The sequence below is a fragment of the Phoxinus phoxinus genome (assembly GCF_949152265.1).
Source record: "Phoxinus phoxinus genome assembly, chromosome: 10".
Classification (NCBI taxonomy): domain Eukaryota; kingdom Metazoa; phylum Chordata; class Actinopteri; order Cypriniformes; family Leuciscidae; genus Phoxinus; species Phoxinus phoxinus.
The window spans coordinates 25,057,588-25,077,237 of record NC_136885.1 but is presented as its reverse complement, the minus strand read 5'-3'; the positions used below and the strand labels follow the sequence as shown (position 1 = coordinate 25,077,237).

The 19,650-nt window shown below is 37.2% G+C and overlaps 1 protein-coding gene across 1 annotated transcript in view; it reads left to right on the top strand.

The window, feature by feature from the left end:
• The first annotated feature begins 7,259 nt into the window (after positions 1–7,259).
• me1 (malic enzyme 1, NADP(+)-dependent, cytosolic) overlaps positions 7,260–19,650 on the top strand; it is an 83,201-nt gene continuing 70,810 nt past the window's right edge. The window contains exon 1 of the mRNA XM_079625731.1: positions 7,260–7,460. Coding sequence (XP_079481857.1) covers positions 7,332–7,460 — 129 coding nt within the window. The 5' untranslated portion in view covers positions 7,260–7,331. The remainder of the gene's footprint in view (positions 7,461–19,650) is intronic.

Here is a 19,650-nt window from a genome sequence, read left to right as displayed (position 1 = left end):
TTTGCATAATATGTTGTTTGTTCTTGTTAAGCAAAGCTGAATCATACTGACCCCAAACTTTAAATGGTAGTGTATGAATTAAAGATGAATTGAATTAAAAATATGATTTATTTCTAAGATTTTTATAGGCACTTTGAACTCTACAAAGATCTTCTAATCTAAGGGATATTAAATCAGTTTTTAGGCCATGCCCAAGTTTTTGTTGTTGTTCATACACAACCAGAACTGTGATTCAAACCACATTTTCCCCTCTAGTATAACTTTTTTTTTTACTTTCAAAGTATAAATACCTGTTTAATAATTGTATCATATATATAGGGAGTTATACGGATGTCCTCATCTTGATAGGAGTAGCCCATCAAGACTGCTGCTAAAGTGAGACACTTGGACAGACTTCTAGAGACATGACCTCCTGTGCTCAAGGCGAAGTTGCCAACATACACAAGAGAGGAGCAAAGCACTTCAAGCATGCAAACAGCTAATACAAACTAAACAGAAATGGTTCCTAAGCAAACACACTGATCTGGCACAGTGAGTCATTCTGCTCCGACATTGGCCCGGACTTGGCCAACAAGATGACATATAGGAGTTGTCAAGTTAGTGGCTTGAAACAAGTTCAACATTTTACAATGAAAGGATAAATAGATGATGACTTCCATTTTTGGTTGTGAATTTAGATGGTTAGTGGCTTCAGCGTTTCAGTGTCAGGAGTTTGTTAACAGCCAGGGTCCTGTTGGATTAGCTTACAGGTTGTTTAGTTGTTCTGCTAATTCTTAAGTTTAATACAAGATTTTCATACAAAGCACTCATAGTCAGACTCGGGAGACTTGCATTTGGGTGTCTTCAGAAAAACTCAGTCAGAAGAACCTAAAATACCCACATAGAAACACATCTTTTGCTTGAGATCAAAAAACCTATTCAAACACCAAACTTTGCAAAAACACTGTGCTAATACAGAAGTCAATATACCAAGACAGAAATATGAAGTTAAGATTGCATTATGACATCCGCATAACTGCCAATAAGCTTCTTGTCTGGCAGAAAGTAACGTTTTTACATATAGCATACATTGCTAAATCACATTGGCCCTATTTGTGCAGTATTACTTCAAAGAACCAAGATCAAAAGCAACTTTTATTCCCCTTTGTATGACCTTTGACCTGCCTTGCGTTTTTCAAGCCTGTCACTTTACGCTGTATGGCTGTTTGTCCTTCTCCGTATCTCTCAGTCTGTCTCATTCTTTGTTTTGTATTATTTTTTGCATTGCCCATTCGTGTGCTAGCATGCTTGATTAGTTCCCATTAAACACGTGCAAACACTTTGTGATCACGTCAGAAGATGAATCATAGCAGCATCACAGTAAATGATGGAACATTATTATGAGCACTATGAAGAACAAGTCCATGAGTTCGCCAAGGTTTGCCAAGTTAATGGCATCAAAATACAGTATATGATAGAGGTTTGTATCTGGGCACTAAGTAGCCTATACCAAGTAACCCAGATGTTCATAAGCAGAACTGCATATGCTTTTGTTTTCTGGCTGTGAAATAATCTGTTCTTATCTTTTTTTACAGAATATTAATGTTTTTATTTTTGTAATAGTGTTATTTATTATTTTATTGTAATAATGTATTTATATAATTACTTTTATTGAAACAAATGTTTTTAAAGTCATTAAAATAAATTGTAAACAAATTCCTTATTTTACACTCTTAAACATAAAGGTTCTTTTATTGGTTCCTTGAAGAACCTTTATCCAAACTTTCCAGTGCACAAAAGCTTCTTTATAGTGGAAAATGGATCTTCAGATCATTCAAATGTTCTTCACACTAAGAAATAAATGGTTCTTTTAAGTGTTCTGTTCTTTTAACTGTTAATTTAAAGGTTCTTTAGGGAACAAATGGTTCTTCTATCTATGGGATTGGGATCACTGTTAAACGCCCCTTTTGGAACCTTTATTTTTAAGAGTGCACCTGTCACATTATGTTCCGTTCATGGACTTTCTGTTGTCATTCATCAGTTGTGTTTCCCTGTCTGTGTTTCCCGCCACCAATCTGTAACCATGGACACTGATCACCTTCCTCACAGCTGACTGTCATTTGTAGTCATCATCACTGTGTATTTAAGTTCCTGTCTGCATTCAGTTCATCGTCCGGTATTGTTTGTGTCATTAAAGAAAGTGTTATTTCTACTTTCACCCCTGTCATCCTTCCTACGATCCGTGACAGCACCTGCATTTTAGTGTGAAAATAAAAACCAGGTTGACCAGGATTTTGATGTGGAATTTCCGCAAACAAAACCATTTCCCTTATAACATCAAAAATATCTACTTTATTTTATTATTATTTTTATTTCAGAAAGCTACACATATAAACTGCATGTGAAAAGAAATCAAGCTGTGGTTGGTCACTTTACATCTTTACCTATTTTCGGTAAATTTATTTTATTCTGTAACTTACAGCTTTTGGTCAAGAATCATGGAACTTGGGCTTTTGAATTCATATTTAGTTCTTTAACTGCTGTTTATTGCTCCATCTTCACTCACCTGCTCAATGCCCTTTTATCAGTTAAGAGTAAAGAACTTATACAATTGATGCCACAGTCTGTCTTGAACTCTCTGTCCTTCTCTCTGTCACTGACATCTGGTGAGCTCACGAGTCTGCGTGTGTTCCTTCAGTTCTCTAAAAGCTCACTCAGATTTGAGATGTGTGGTTCCCTCGGCTCACCCCTGCTGAGGTTTTTAATGGGATATAAGAATGGTGCTGGTTAAAATGAGCAAAAAGCTGTCTAGTGGAACTAATGTGTTTGAGCTCAGGAACACCACACCATACAATGTGTTTCATTGAGACACTGTGTTTATGTATCTGCCTAAAGCAGAAATGAACGACTGTGCATTGTTTCCTTCCTAAGTGAGGAGCGAAGCAAAAATGGCAAGACAGATTTATGGCATTTTAAAGCCTTGTTCTTTCCATGTCCTACCTCTTCTGATTCAATTACTCTCTCGCTGCTCCCTAAACCACAAACTGCTAAATCTTTTCACTTTGTTCCTAAATAAAAATATTACCTTCTAGCACATAAGCCGTGTCACATTCGCACTTCTGGCCTATTCCAAATCATCCGTGCAATTTCCGTTATCAGCGCAGAGGGATCCCCTGACTCCCACAGCGGCTTCTCATTGAGAAACTCTCCACTGATGCGGTTTGCATTGGCAGGTATATATCACAGCACAGGGAGTATAATTTCCTCATTCCTGGAAATAGGTGTTTCGCTGCACACTATGTAAGTATGCGAGTGTGTGTGTTAATATCATACATCACAGCTGCAGCAACACAGGTGTTGGTTTTCAGGGGTTAGGGAGGAAGTTCAGCAATCCTCTGTTATCAAGAACATCATTCACTGTCTTTTCTGGGGCCATGTAGATATTTCCCTCATCCTGTTGATCTCTGGCCAGTGTTGTGGCTTTGATTCAGATTGAAGAGCTCAGTGTTGTATTTAAGGGCCTGTAGGGCTCAACTGGGAGTGTGTCATATAGGAGGCTCCTTTATGAAATCACAAAACCTTACCGTTGAATTGGGCACCTTTTGCAAATATAATTATACACAGCCGGAAGCAAGTCCTGTTATTATGAACCAGAACATAGTGTGCACAGATAATTGGATGTCTACCCCCTGATGTTAAATACTATCTATATTGTTCTGAAAGCGCAAATAGCAATACTAGCTTGAATTTTGGGAAAACCATTCATTATGCATGAAGAAGTAGAAGAAACATAAAGAAAAGAGGAAACTGAGGCTTTTTTCTTGTTGCTGACGAACGGCTTAAGGCTGTCTTGTTTCGCAAGAATGTCTTAGTTAAGCTGTCCAGTATTATAAGGCAATCTGCATGATTTAGGTATTGATTACATTTACATTTATCCATTTAGCATTATGCTTTCATCCACAGTGACTTACAACAAGCGATTCATCACAAAGAGGTAATAAACACAAGAAGTGCAATACAAAGTTTCAGACATCATTTAGAAGAATACAATTCTAGAACAGAGAGAGATTAAGGAATAGAGAAAGCATTGGGACATTTTTTGTTTCTCAGCAAAGTGCCATGCTGATGGAAGAGATGAGTTTTCAGCTCTTTATAAGTATTGTCTGGGATTCGGCGTTCCGGATATAGGGTTGGGAAGATCATTCAACTGGCAAGGAACAGTGAATGAAAACGTTCTAGAAAGTGACAATCAGCAAAAGCAGTACTCACTAATAAAAGAACCTTACTGTTTTAATATTGTATATATTTTACACACTGCCTTTTGTTTCAATAGCATTCAACATAATTCTATTAATATATTGTTAATTTTATTTCTTAGCTTAGACTTTGGAATTGTGTAACTCATTCTGCAAAGTGAGGTTGAAACTATTGTTTCAAAATGAGTAAAACTATTGTTTAGATGTATATTTACATTTTTATTTCAAAATATTAAAAAATGGCAAAAAATATATTGCTATATAAATGTTAAAATATATTTACTAAAACTTATTTTCCTCATATATTGTGGCCATTTATATATTAGCAGTAAATACCATGTGCTGTTTCCAAAGTAGGCTATATTTGGCAAATATTTGTAATATATTTTGGCCAGAATTTTCATAAAAAAATATTGCTGCAAATATTTTTGGCTAATAATATTTTATTTGCAAGTCACAAAAGTGTCTGCTAAATAAACTTTTATTTTTTATTTACTGAATTAGATTTTTTTTTGTAAAAACTGCAGATGTTATTTAAGATATAATTGTTTTTCTACAGGCATTAGCTTCATCGTCTTGCCCTGTTGATAGTGTGTATTGAAAAACGAACTGAATATACCGCTATCTGAGCCTCATAGTGCTCTTATCTGAGCCTCTGTATCACAGTCTTGCCCAATTTATCGCTCCATTTATAACTCTCTGCAACATAGTGTTTGGACAGCCAGTGTTTATCTTTTTGGCATCTAATTTATAAGGCCTATGCTTCTCTGAAAAATCACCCCATTACAATATTTTTAGTAGAATAAATATTTGATTTATTTTGCAAGCTGGGATTATTTAGTGACATAATCTCAAACCTGGCACTCAAGAGTCTGGTTTGCTCCCTGTTCTTGTAAATCATTTTCAGTCTATTTATGTTTATGACATGTTTAATCACCTCATACCAGTCACTAATAGAAGAGTCTCCTGATATCACATTTATCCTATTTAAACATTATTCTACAATATTTTCTATCTATTTTATTCTATTTTCTAATACTTGCATTATACTATAAAAAATAATACTTTACGTTATAATAAAATAAAAATAAATAAAATATTCTATAGTAATATTTGTTAATATATTATTTTTAATGATATTTTTGACCGAGGCATATTTAAATAGGTTAAAGTTAGCTTATTTTAGGGTTAAAATAGAAAATAGATACCGTAAAGAAGGACATGAAGTCTGAATGAATGAAACTGCTGTGCATTTAATGCTTCAGTGTGTTAAGATGCATTGTGATCTAACTGTGTCTCTGTTGTCGTTTTTTTCTGAATGCTCTTAGCTTCACTATCTCCCACATTTAGACTGCCTAAAGCCAAGATAAAGTGACATAGGCCTTGGGGCTAAAAGGAATGCACTTGAACAAGCTGCCCTTGAGTCACACTTCATACATACAGGGAAATGTCCGAAGGTCACAGAATATCCATCAGCTTCCTTAATGAGCCAGTTCCTTAATGCTGCGCCATCTTTCTTTACTTTCTCTTATGTGCTCTATAGAAAAGTGCTCAAATTTCACTGATAATTAACATTAAATAGGCTTTATAATTACATATCTGTTCATATGGGAACAGTAATGGTATGCACTTTAGCAATTTAAACATTTTTTGCCCCTGGCATATAGTGTTGGATCAGGGCCAAATGCCCTGGGCTTTTCTAAGCAGTCACAGTGACTAAGCGTCTCTGTAAGAGGACCCTAACTACTGAGTCTGTAAGAATGCATACCAGCATACTGTACAAACCAGATATCTTGCACACTTGTGAACACACACACACACATACACACACACACACACACACACACACACACACACACACACACACACACACACACACACACACACACACACACACACACACACACACACACACACACACACACACACACACACACACACGGCAGGGTTCAGCCAGAACACTGCTCTCAGACATGCTCATTTGTGAAACATGATCCTTCTTATCATTACGAGACAGCTAATTCAATGGCCTTGTGCAATGTAAGGTGAGGTAATTCTCACAGTGACACAAAGACACACACACATACGCTATCTTAATCTATAGTTCTATAGTCCATATGGGAACAATAAGCTTTGTATTAAAAATTATGATGAGAGGATAATTCAGGTAAAGGTCAATAAAGTGTTGTGTGCAATAGGCTATGCATCAGTCAATTTGTCCAATGATGAAACTACAGTACCTTTTACATAGTTGTTTAATTGCAGTGTCTTACTCAGCAATTTTTCACTATCCAAAGCCATATTACCTTACTCAGAGCAACTTGCACAATGAAATCTGGGTTGTGAATTTGCAACCTTGCTAGCCATCACCTGACACCACACCACACACCAGTTTGTTGGTATTATTTCTTTAAGATTTTTTTTTTTTTTTTTAAAGGGGGTAAATCAATATTACAAATTGTTTAAGATTACATTGATATGAAATATCAGAAATAAGTGGTAAGGTAGACCAGGGCTAGTTTTTTTCTCAGGTTGGGTTTTTAGGTTAATTTCTGCATATAGTCTCACATAGCCTACCTTAAAACCTTGGCAATGGTGGAACATATTGATGGAACATATTGTCAAAGAAATTGTTCATTTAATGCATATCAACGTTTTGTGGGCATTGTCACAATTAAACTTGTTTTGTTTAGGCTTTTCTGTAATTTACTAAAGTAAATAATTATGAACTAGCCTATATTCTATACTATAGTTTTATTGTATAGGCCTACCCAAAATCTATAGCAAAATTGAAAATACACAGAAAATACACATTTGTATAACCTAGCTACTACCGAGTCAAATCTGCAATACAAACACTGTGACAACTAGCCCCAGTCTCATTTTTCCTTTTTCCAACCATGGGAAAGTTACTTTGAAACAAAGCCTGGAAATATTACGTAAATCCTATAATGTTCTGCACCAGATAAGCTTTGTCAGGCTAATAGTTTGGCGATAACACGCCACCGCTGTGACACTCTCGCTGAGTAACGTCTTCCTGTCTGTGATGCAGCGCGTGCACTTGTTGAGTTCAGCGCTATTTAAAGGGGAAGCAACATGGCACACGCTTTAGTCAAACAGGAATCTGTCGAGTGGGAGATGCAGAAGTCAGCAGACCAAACCAAGACCTTTGTTTACACCAAGAAGAGGGGGTATGATGTTACACGTAACCCCCACCTGAATAAGGTAAACAATTTGTTGTTTTAATAACTTTTGGACGTTTCTTTTTAAAAAATAACATTTTGTGTTGACTATTGCTAATACGACAGCAGGGCAGTGGATATCAGTTTCGAGAGGAACTATAATTAGACTTAAAGGGCCACACGCTTGCTTTGTTTGCGGGGTTGCTGCTTGTTTTTAAAGCAAGTCCGTTAGTTTACAGGTGCTCTTGAACTGACGTGGGCCGTGACGTGCCACATTTAGGATCAGCGCACCAAGTTTTCTTTTAACGGTCTACATTTATCCGCTTTAATCCGTATACGAATCCTATTATAATAAGCCCTATATTTCGCTATAATAACAAAATAAAGAAAATAAAGAATAAGAATAAGATCAATAATCTTATTTTATAATCTTTTGGTAAGATCAACAAGCAGCCTCTGTCCAAGGTGCTGACCAGTATCATATCACCTCAAGAACTTGCACTGGATGCGACCATGATGCTGCAAAATATTTACTTTGTTTGCTTGAATGATCGTGCTATCTATTAAGTAAAAAAAAAAAAAAAAAAGTTTATATTATGGGGCTATAATCCCATTTTCCAATGCAATTTCTTAAATTGTAGATAAAACATTTACTCTTTGGATCATGAAGTGCATAGTTCTCCAGTGTTCCAATAACTACTACAGGTAATTTGTTAAAATAAAGTAAAATAAAGTTTTAGCCCTGCCTTTCCACCTGCTAGTTCAGTGGTAACTTAGCCTATATATTGTTACACTACAGGCCTTTTTTTATTAACACTTTCAGGTCACTACAAAAAAATGCTTGAGAAAAACATTTCTAGTGAGTGAAATAACATTTCTGACCTTGAGCTATCGATTGGTATGTATGTTTTTGTAGGGGTGATGTTTAGATTCTTCTCTTTACTCAGTGTGATGACGTCCAAACCTCCTTTAACCTCCTACCAATTGTTAAAGGGGTAGATCAATGTATGCCCCTTGGAATTTATTTTCAGAGCATTGTATTTTTTTCAGACATATGACAAAACAAAGTGCATCATCCATTATAGTGAAATACTACAAATTAATAAAGTAATTTAGATTAATTAATTAATTAATTGCTGTTTCCTTAAAAAAAAAATCAAATTATAGGCCTTATAAATAATGCACAATATATCATAACACAGTAAGAGTCAAAGCTCTATTAGAATATATTTTTGTTTGATTGTCATATTATTTAGCTCTCTGTCTGCCATAGTAGATTGCCGTTCTGTTTTAAAGGGGTGGTAAAATACAATTTTTACAAGATGTAAAATAGATCTCTGATGTCTCCAGAGTGTGTGTGTTAAGTTTTAGCACAAAATACCCCACAGATATTTTTACAAAGCATGTTAAAGTTGTCACTTTTTGAGGGTTTGCAAAAACGCACCGTTTTGTGCCTGGCCCTTTAAATGCACATGATCTGCTGCATAGGGCGGGGTTTCAAGAGCTCATGTGTGTTAGCAGCTGCGATTACCTCACGCAGACACACTAAAATGACAGAAACTGCTCTGCCTTCAATGTTAAAACGGAGTCAGACAAAGATGGAGAGACTCAAGATGAAGTGACAACATGTAGAATGCAACAGGACGTCTCTGAATGGTTAGTTGATGAATTTATGTTGCTGATGTGGAGTTAACAATCTTCAATTAGGATATTCTGTCATGATAATCTATAAATCGGTCGTATAGGAACTGTTGTGAGATGCACACAGAGTGACTTTCTATTGCATGTGAAAAGATGGATACTAAAGTTTGAGCTGACTCACAAATGTACTCTAATACAACAACTCTTCCTCTTCTCAACATGGGTTGTGTGTTCAGGGAGCGGGGTTTATGTACATTTTAGACTTGCTGATGTCACTAAACCCTGAGGAATGTCGTGTAGTCATTACCAGCTGTTTGTTGTAGTCCTTTTCTTTAAAAGCAAATATCTTCCTTTGCTTTGAACTTTGAGCGTTGTAACTTTGCAGATGTAGTTTTTGCTCAAAAGAGCAACATTACACACTAACTAAAGTTAGAAAAGTGAAATCATACTTTACCACCCCTTTAATTAGAGTGTTTTCTCCACATTCAGAGATGATTTTTCATCTAATTTTCATCCTCTGAGATGAGATTTTTCTCAGCTACAGGTCGCTAACTATGATTGCAGTGCAAAGGCACTAAACATCACACATTTGAAGATTATGAAGAATGTTTGACATTTTTTTCACTTTAAATGGCCTACATGTAGAAATCAGAAACCCTTGTTATTAGCGACACCGGTGGCCGTTAAGTGAACTGCAGCAAATTATTGCTCGTGTTGCTCGCACTCGTGCACACGTGACGTACAAGACACTGAACGTGATTCAAATTTATTTATTTTTTTTCTTCGCTTTGTAGTAAAAATAAGTTGGAAAATTCTTTGCTGGGATAGGCCTACAGTTAACGAAGATCCAGATGCCGTTGACAGACACGTTTAGATGAACGTTTAACTATGTTCTACGCGCTTTTCTCTCAATAACAAAATAAACACAACAAAGAATGAAAGCAGTGAGAAAGTATCAGATCATAGCGACGTGGATATGTTTGCACGAGCTCAGCAATTCACCGGCATCATTTCGACAGATGAGGTAGGCTAAAATTACACGTATGATAGTTTAAAGTAGACTATATTTGAGAGCATAGACTAAATAGATCTGACTATGTGAGATAGTTAATCCCTTTCCTTTAATTGCTTGACAAATTGACTTAACATTATGGCTCTTTCGGCATTATCCTTTAAGCTTTCATTTGACGTGTTATTGGATGGAAGAGCGCGCGTAAACGTCATATCATATATTTTGATTTACCCTCGTGTCCTTAATACATAAAAATCAGTCTACAGGTTCAAGTCCTCCTGTACGCACGAGGTCAAGTCGTGTTTACGTCGCCGGTGCGTTCAAGTCACTTTTGTTACTTTCTCTTAATTAATTACACACAAATACAGTAAGGTACTTAAGCTCTCGTTCTAAAAAAGGAAGAACAAAGTTTGTTATGCTTTTTGTTAATTTATGAAGCCACTGCTAACTTTATCGTTATTACATGTTATTTTATGATGCTATCATATTCTGTGCAGGCGATTAGCTTACTGTGCTGTAAATAGAAAAGCCTGACAATATCACTGATAAATTACCTTTAAGTATTGAGGTATTCCGCCATGTTTCTCAGTGACACCACCACAACTCATATCCAAGCATAGTTATCATATAATAAAGGCTAGATGTCTCGTCCGCGCTGCTGGCCAATGGAGGTCAACGTCCGCACACGGCGGCCATCTTGCCACAGGGGGCACGCTCACTCGTAACATTGTGTTTAATGGTGTACTTTTTAAATAACCATAACTTGCTCGATTTTGAAACGGGTTGGTTTGTTATAAACGTCAGAGATGTAGTTATGACACTGCATACTTATGAATAATTATAATATTATATATTTCAACATGTTCCAGCATTCAGAATTATAGCCACGTTAATAACGTTTGTAAGAAACCAAACCGTTTGTAAATACGGCAAGATTTCAGCGAGATAAGATAATTTGTGTTCGTGCTGATCACTCACCTTACTTCAGATACCACAGAGCTCGCCAGAAAGCTTCCCTGTGACAAGATGGCCGCCGGTGATGCCGTTCGAGACTTATATGGATATCTATGATATCCAAGGGGGTAATTTTCATTCATTTTGGCGTCACTTTGACAGCGAATAACTTTACATCTGAGGCGTCCAAAGACTCCATTTGTCCATTATTTATTTCTAAAGAAACACGACAATGTATAAAAGGCTCCATTACTTTGTATCTTACGTTATGGCCCCGTAGAAGCCGTTTTTGTAAAAATAGGCTAACGATTGCATCATAACCACGCAACTCTCTGTCGCACAGTAGAGAAATTACCGTATAGACCGGCGGAGAAGCTCGCAAGCAATCAGGGGGACGTGGAGGCATAAGGTCCGATAAAGTCAAGGGAGAAGCCCATAGAGTGTGATAAAGTTGATCCTGCTGCTAGCTCATGGACAGCTAATACTCACGCTCTCCGTCTCTGCGAGATTCGGAAATGGAATGATTCAGATTTCTCTCAGCACAGCTACTAGACTTACAGCTGTCAGACACGTTGATCACGTCACATCTACGTCATCAAGCTCAGTTTGAGCCTGCGCAGTTCGCCTGGCGATCAGGAAGTGAGTGCTTCAAATTATTTACTGTCTATGGTCGTATCGGGGCTTAGAGAAAATCCTGAGCTCCCCACTCGTAGGCCTATTTACGACATTGTGGTGGTGTTCATGTGCGTTCAACTCGTAAATACGATCTATACGAGTTGACTTGAACGCACCAGTATACAACCTAGGAAATCGAGGACGGTCTCGTTTTTTAAGTTTCGTTATGTTCACTCGTTGACAATAAAAAAGCAATTAATATATGAAAATTCTTACATTATATAGCCCATTTAAGTATAATTTTTGCTCTTTTCCCTGGTTAATTTTAGAGCACAATTTACTTTAAAAAAAAAAACTTTTTTAATCTAATTTGCATAATACTTTATATAAATACTTTATTTATTTTTCCTTTATATTTATTAGAGTTAATCTGTCACTGTTTGACCCTAAGTTGTAACTCACTGTCCCTGACCTTTGGTTAATTTTTTCTTTGAACTTTTCCAGTCTTCTGCTGCGTGTGCCTGCACTCTGCACTTGTTTTCATTAAGGTGGAGTTTACGTCCTCCTGAACCCTTTGCATCAGTTTCCCGTTCTGAAATGAAGGACCATAGTCTGATCAAACTTTTTTATTAGGGTGGACTTAACGTCCTCTTGAACCCTTTGCATCAGTTTCCCGTCCTGAAATGAAGGACTATAGTCTGATCAAACGTCACGTCTTTTGGCACTCTGCCACAGGTAAGGTAGGCTACTGATGACAACACAGCACGCTGCCTGTCGTTAAGGTTAATGACTTCTAATCTGCACAAGAGACGGCACAGAATGCACAGAATGAGGTCATATTTTCAAACCAGGTGCACACTAACAGAAAGTTCTGAAAGGTGTCTTTATGTATACATGAATGCATAGGGTTGGTTGAGGCATGAAGATCACGGGTCTGTGTTGTCTTTTTTTAGTGCACACTCATTTCACAGTCATTTCAGCTATGTTGACCCCAGCTAAAAAATAACATTTTCTTAGGCCTATAAATGACGCAAAGGCACTCTTTAATCAGAACTGGCTATTGAAGTAAGATATTTTCAGTGACCCACTCATTATAGAGGTCATGATGCTGTTTTTCAAGAATATAGGCTGTGTTTTTACACCATGTTAATCTGAAAAGGTGTTTCTGTAACTGCGAGATGTTAAATATTTATACCTGAGATATTGAGTTCAAAATGCAAAATAAACTAAACTAAGGGTTGGGCATTTGGCTCAGGGGCATGTTGCGGGCACAGTGTCGATTTCAACTGATTTTCAGTTGATGTGCAGTTTTGTTCAGCTTGCTAAATTCAATTTAGATAAACTAACTTATGATCGCATACAGTATGATTTCGAAGTAAAGTGTTTCTTTAGGTGTCACTTTATTACCCTCCGTAGTCCCTTTTCCTGGTATCAAAAAAATATTAGATTAATGGCTCTCATTTATGTGGCTCCTGTGCCTGTGGTGCTGGAAGTTGCTAGACTGGTGCCACAACTTAAAGCTCATGCGGTGCTTCGGGGTATGAGAGCAATTCTAAGTCTTTCATGTTTTTATGACGTGGCTTTCCAGTTCCTCCCACGTCTGTGACTCTAATGAGCTCAATTCAGTGTTATTGTCTTGTTTTATAGACAGAGACGTGATTTAATGAGATTAATTAAAAGAAAGGCCTTGGATTTTGCTCTGTCTTTGCTGAAGGTGTCAGGAAAAGTGTGTGAAATGTGAAATCTCTGCAGTCATTATAAAGAAGGAAAGAGGATTACATAAACATAAGAATGAACCTCCAGGACAAAAGACTGTGTGCAATATATATTGTAATTAGCACAGTGATTAGCAAGCAGCTAAAGTGTTAAAGGATATTAAGTCATATTCAGGGTCGAGGGCCATTAAAAGCTAAATTAAGAATGGATGCGGAATGCAGAATTCAATTTATTTGAATTTGAATATAAGGAAATAACATTAAAATGAACTGAAATATAAAGAAATGCGCATTTTGAGTATTTTTTATTTAGAAAAGTTAATAAAAAAATATACATTTGCTTGATAAACCATTGATTAGGATGGATGGATGGATAGTTAGATAGATAACTTGAATAATAACATTTTGAGGATTGTTACCATCAGAAGAAGAACTCACTGCACCTTAAAATTAGTCCAAATGAGGTGCGTAAACAAAAAGCCCTTTCTAGATAAGCATTGATTTTTATCTCGCTTCTATAATGACTTTTTTCTTTGGTGGAGTGTGTGGACGCTCTTGAACTTGTAACCATCAGGCCAATGCAAATGTTTGACCACACAGTACTTTGGACAAGTGCTTACGTCATTGCTTGTGCCCTGTTATTTTTCTGACTATGATGTGTCAGATGGACATTGCTAAGCTTCATGTTTGTGTAATCAACGGCATATGTCATTCATCTGGTGGGTTTTAGTTTACGCTTAGATAGTGATACTCGCTTGTAAATAAAGTCCAACATCGAATGAAACATTTGCTCTTTCATGCAGCCTTCTGAAAAACCAACCTTCACAACTCATGAACCAAAACAAGGAAATTAAGAGAGAAGGTAGGAAATGACCCCTGAGAAGGAGCTGTGCGAGGCTGTACACTCGGTACTCTGTGGTTCTCCATTGGTGCATTGTTGCCTTCCCACGGGCCTGGTGATCACAGGGCTAGAGTGTTCTCACTTTTCCTCACTCTTAGCTGCAGAGAAGCAGAGAGGACAACATGCTAATTGATGCTGTGGGACTGAAAATGTGAAGGCCTCACGTCCACAAGCCGGAGTTTACGCAGCGCCCCTCCCCGGCATCCCCTCTGACCTCCTCCCTTCTCAACAGCCCTTCCCTGTGTCTGCCTGAGGTGCAGGCAGGATATTATCCCTGTGTTTGTGGGAAGCTTTGCACAGTAAGAGACGAGAGTGAGGAGAAAGAGGTCTCTGTGGAGCAAAAGGAGAGAAAGAGGGAGCTGCCCTGCTCTCCACAGACCTCTTCTGTGTCTCTGCTTTATCTCTCATTAATGACCGCCTGTGTGAATCGAGGCCAAGAGCACTAGCCTCTGGCTTCACGCCATGCCAGAGACCGAAAACTTAAACAACGCAGCACAAAACTCTCCTAGCATCCAAGCCGAGATCCTGTTTCACATGGGGAAATGTGCTTTTAGGAGCACAGGTGACTAACAGATGCCCATTCAACTTGCTGTGGAAAACAAGAGCTCAGTTGGAAATGTGGCACCTTCTGGGCAGAGCATTGGAGACTTTAAGGCCCCCTTGTGGTTGTTGTTTGTGCCAATTGCCTCAAAGTGGCACTGAGCTATTGTTACAGGGAAAGAGCTATTTTGGGAAATGTATCTGTTAGCTTTCTCTTTCATTTCAATTGCAGTTGCTACATGCTTTGTAATGTTCAGGACAACTGATGACCACAGAACAGTAATCTAGTTCCAGCATCTACCAACAGGGGCTAAGTGGACCAGGCTAACCAGAGCATTGACCCCATTGTTATTGATCTTTATAGGTTGCTTGGCTTGCAGTTGGCTTTAGCATTCTTTGCAGTTGAACAACCTTCTTTGTAGTTGTGGAAAGAATGATTTAAATTGGACAATGGTGTCCTATTTTCAACCTACTTTCTTACATCTGCCTCCCTGACACACAAGCTTGTCTTGTTCTGTCACATATGTGGTGTGTTTAATCTCAAAAGATGTATAGTTTTGCATTTAAATGAAAGCAAATATGGGTGAGGCAAATAAAATAAGCAAAAAGTCAAAGGCTGTCAAGTGTAACCAAGCACTGAGCTTTTCATTTCTTCACTTCAAAGTAAAGAAAGACCATATTTTGGTAGTGCAGTTGCATGGTTCAAATTGAATGCTCATTTCCCCTTGAATGTTAAGCGTGAAAGGTTTGAATCTTGCTTAATTTTGACATTTTGCCATTTTTTTTAATGAACTAGCCTAGATAAAATCTGTTTGTCAGTACAAGTATATCAATAATATTTAGTCGCACAATTTGTCACACTTTCATTGTATGCAAGCATGAATCAATTTATTTATAAAATGTAAGTCTACTTAGTCATTGATATTTGAAGAAGAATATGAATTATTATTTTTTGGCTAATATATCAGGAATTTACGTTCAGACAGACAGATACATGTTGGATATTCAAGCGTTATATTTTCATCCATCCATGATTATGTAATTTAGCCCTATACTAAATTAAAAATGACTTAATTTGCTTTTGTATACCAGAAAATTATCAGCCAACTGCCAGCCAATGTAGTAATATTTATATAGTTAGTTAAAGAAATATAGACAGTGATATATGTTACACTGTACTGTATGTAATCCAAGTTTTCATTGCATTCAATTTTATTCCACCGAAAAAAAATATTTTTCTTGAGTGTTGGCAGAGACCATTACATTTTCATCTCCCCCTTGCCAGATGCTTTCTTCCAATATGACAAAAGAAAATGCAGGTGCCTTCATTTGAATGCTAATGTTTTTTCTTCAGATGCAGAAGGGTGCATAAAGTTAATCTTAATGAAAGAAAAATACCTACTTTATGCTGAACCACCATGGGACCTGATTTGAAAATGTTTCATGCCAGAAACGAATGATGTTTGATGTTTTAAGATGTTTGGTTGGCATCTCAGACATTTTAATAGTTTCACTTCTACCCTATAACGTGAGCTTCTGTCATGTTGTTATATTTCCACTTTTTAAATGGATTGTGCTGTAAATCACAGAATAATGTATCTGTATCTCTGAAACATGATGAAACATTTTGGACAGCATCACGCCATATGATATACCGGTTAATGAAGCATCATGTTTACTTTTCCTTTCAGGAAAAAGCCCTTGCAAAGTGTAGCTAACGGTTTCTTAACATTGTCACTGCCCTGCTTTGTCAGTCTGCTTAGACCGGCTTCTGCAGGATGTCTGTTTGGCTTTATTTATTACTGTCATTGGTGTCTGCTACATTGAGGTTTCATGATTGGATGTGAGGTGAAGTGTCCTTGTCATGGCACAGCTCGTGTAGCAAGTGGAAAACAACAACAGATAATCTTTAACAATGTTGAATGTTTCTAAACGGTCTTATCTTAGCTCATAATTCTCTGATGTTTGTCAAAATGGCAAAACCATTTGAGATCAATTAAGATAATTTACATCTTCTGTCTAAACAAAATCAAAAGGCAAACACATCAGTCTCCCATGATTCAGACAAATGGACTATATTTGAATGGACAGTTTATGGAGGAATTTACCTGACAGGCAGATAGTAATTTAGCCTTTGTATTGAGGAAGTGAGGCATTCAATTCAATTCAAGTTTATTTGTATAGCGCTTTTCACAATACATATTGTTTCAAAGCAGCTTTACAGAAAATGCATTTCAAAAATATACATACAAAAATACAGTTAGTTAATCATAAAATTTAGGGCATTTCACGAGTTCACACTCACAAATAAGTCAGATGGAATAAATAGTATGCGTATTTGGCGTGCTGTCCGAGGAGAGGGCTCCGGGCTCGGTATTCGGCCCGAACCCAGAGTACTCCCCCCGTATTGCTGGTTTAGGAAGTAACCAGGCGAGTGTGAGGAGACGGGGTGGTGGAGGGATGCTGAAAAACTGTCGAGGAACGTTGGTGAGTCAAATGAGTATGTATATAGGTCTCCACTCATGCTGATTGGATAGAAATGTTGATTACTGATTGTTGACAGCTGGTTGGAATGATGTGATAATTGGATCAATTATTTGAACGTGCTCCTCCCGAACTTTGTTTATAAAACATCATAACATATCGCCGGCGTTGGGTCGTCTCGTCACAGGCGTCGAGTCGTCTCATCACAGGCGTTGGGGCATCTGAAGTCTCCATGAGAGGCTGGATACATAACTGGAGCTGACGAACTCTATTTGAGTTATAGGGACAGGCGTCCCGAGATAACAACAAAAAAGGCAGATGGGAAATAATTAGCGTAGCTGCTGTTCATAATATGAATGCATTTGATCTGATTTAACTGTAGTATAAAAGGTATGAGATGCATCATGTGAATGCTTGGCTAAAGAGATGCGTCTTTAATCTAGTTTTAAACTGGGAGAGCGAGTCTGAACCTCGGACAATATCAGGAAGGCTATTCCAGAGTTTAGGAGCTAGATGTGAAAATGCCCTCCCTCCTTTAGTGGACTTAGTTATCCTAGGTACGACCAGAAGCCTCGAATTTAGCGATCTTAAAGAGCGCGATGGATTATATGGCGATAGAAGATCCCTTAAATACACAGGAGCTAAACCATTTAGGGCTTTATAGGTCAGTAACAATACTTTGTAATTGATACGGAACTTAATAGGTAACCAGTGTAGAGATGATAAAATTGGTGTTATATGATCATATTTTCTTGACCTAGTAAGAACTCTAGCAGCTGCATTTTGGACTAACTGTAGCTTGTTTACGGAGGATGCAGGACAACCAGCTAATAAAGCATTTGAAAGATGCTGGTAACCTAAGGAACTGTGGGCATTACAGGAGATAAGGACAGTGCCTATACATGCAGCTGAGATTCTTATAAATATGTGTGTTGAGTCGGTATGCTAATGAAAGGTTGATGGAACAGACTTCGTTTTGTCTGGACGGAGAGCATCTAAGCTCTCAGGGGGTGTCAGGTGCTGATGTCGGTCACCTCTTTCTAGGTGGGCTTCAGTAGTGTGTGTGTATATATGTATGGCAACCCAGGTGTGCCCAGGTGCATATAGGAGAGGAGACTGACCACCCACGGTGTATAGCAGCAAAGCATTCCAGCACTAGATGTGAGCGAAGTGGTTAAATGAGGAAAGTGCTCTACTGTTCACAGAGAGATTAAGTGCCAGTCACCCTTATCCAACTCCTCTACACACACACACAAGCATGCACGCACAGAACAGAACAGCCTTCTGATCGCAATCTCCCTGCTCATTTGTCCTTCACATTTTTCTCTTTGACAAATTGTAAGTTTCCAGACAGTGTTTCAGCAGAACAGTATTTCTAACTGAGACATGATGTAATTCATTAGTGTAATTTAGCTTGGAAACCATTAGTCTCTGATATTAGAATACATTTTTTACCATCATAATATACAGTTGGTAAATTTAATCATGTTTATACTATGCGTTTGAACATAAACACATTTTGACAATATTTTTGGTAAATAAACATCAGATATCAATTATTGTTTTGGCCACAATAGCAAATAGTTTGCCATATCTGGGCTTTTTCATGTGCAAATATTCAGCTAAAAATAGGTAAAAATGTTTACCAGACAAATTTCAGAGAGAATTCCACCAGCAAAAGGAATACAACAGTTTTTATAGAATAGGAGCATGGCAAAAATGACATTTAACATTACATAATTTCCCTACGATTGGTTCTTCATATGCAAACCCTTCTGTTACTAGAAGCAAACTCATATCTCAAATCATTAGAAAAATAGAAAAGGGTTAGAAGTTAATTTGATTACTCAATATGTCATGAGACTATTCTAGACCGTTCTATTTTTGATATTGTCATGGTCAGTACTTCAGAATTTTCCATGGACACAATATTCAGAGATCATTACATTTTGTTCCAATGTTAGAGTGTTAGGTCTATCATGCTATCTTATCTATTAAAAATCCATCACAACATTCACAGTCATTCCACTTTATTAATCTCCGCTCCATGAATCACACCCCAGGGCTGTCATTGATTAGCTGCTGTGTAAAATATAATAGGATTCGACAAACGTTGATAGAAGTGATATAATAAATGATAACAAATAATATAAAATAAATAATGTTGTTATAAAACCAACATTACATAAGTTTTGATAATCAGTATACAATCATTTGTAGCTGTCCAATCTTATTTATTGATTTTGAACAAGGTTTTTCCTTTGGTGGTCAAATTTTAATTTCAAATCCAAATCGTTTGACTTTGTATATATCTGTCATGATTTAAATAATAAGGCTAAATAAAGTATGCCAGACTTAATGCGATAAAGTG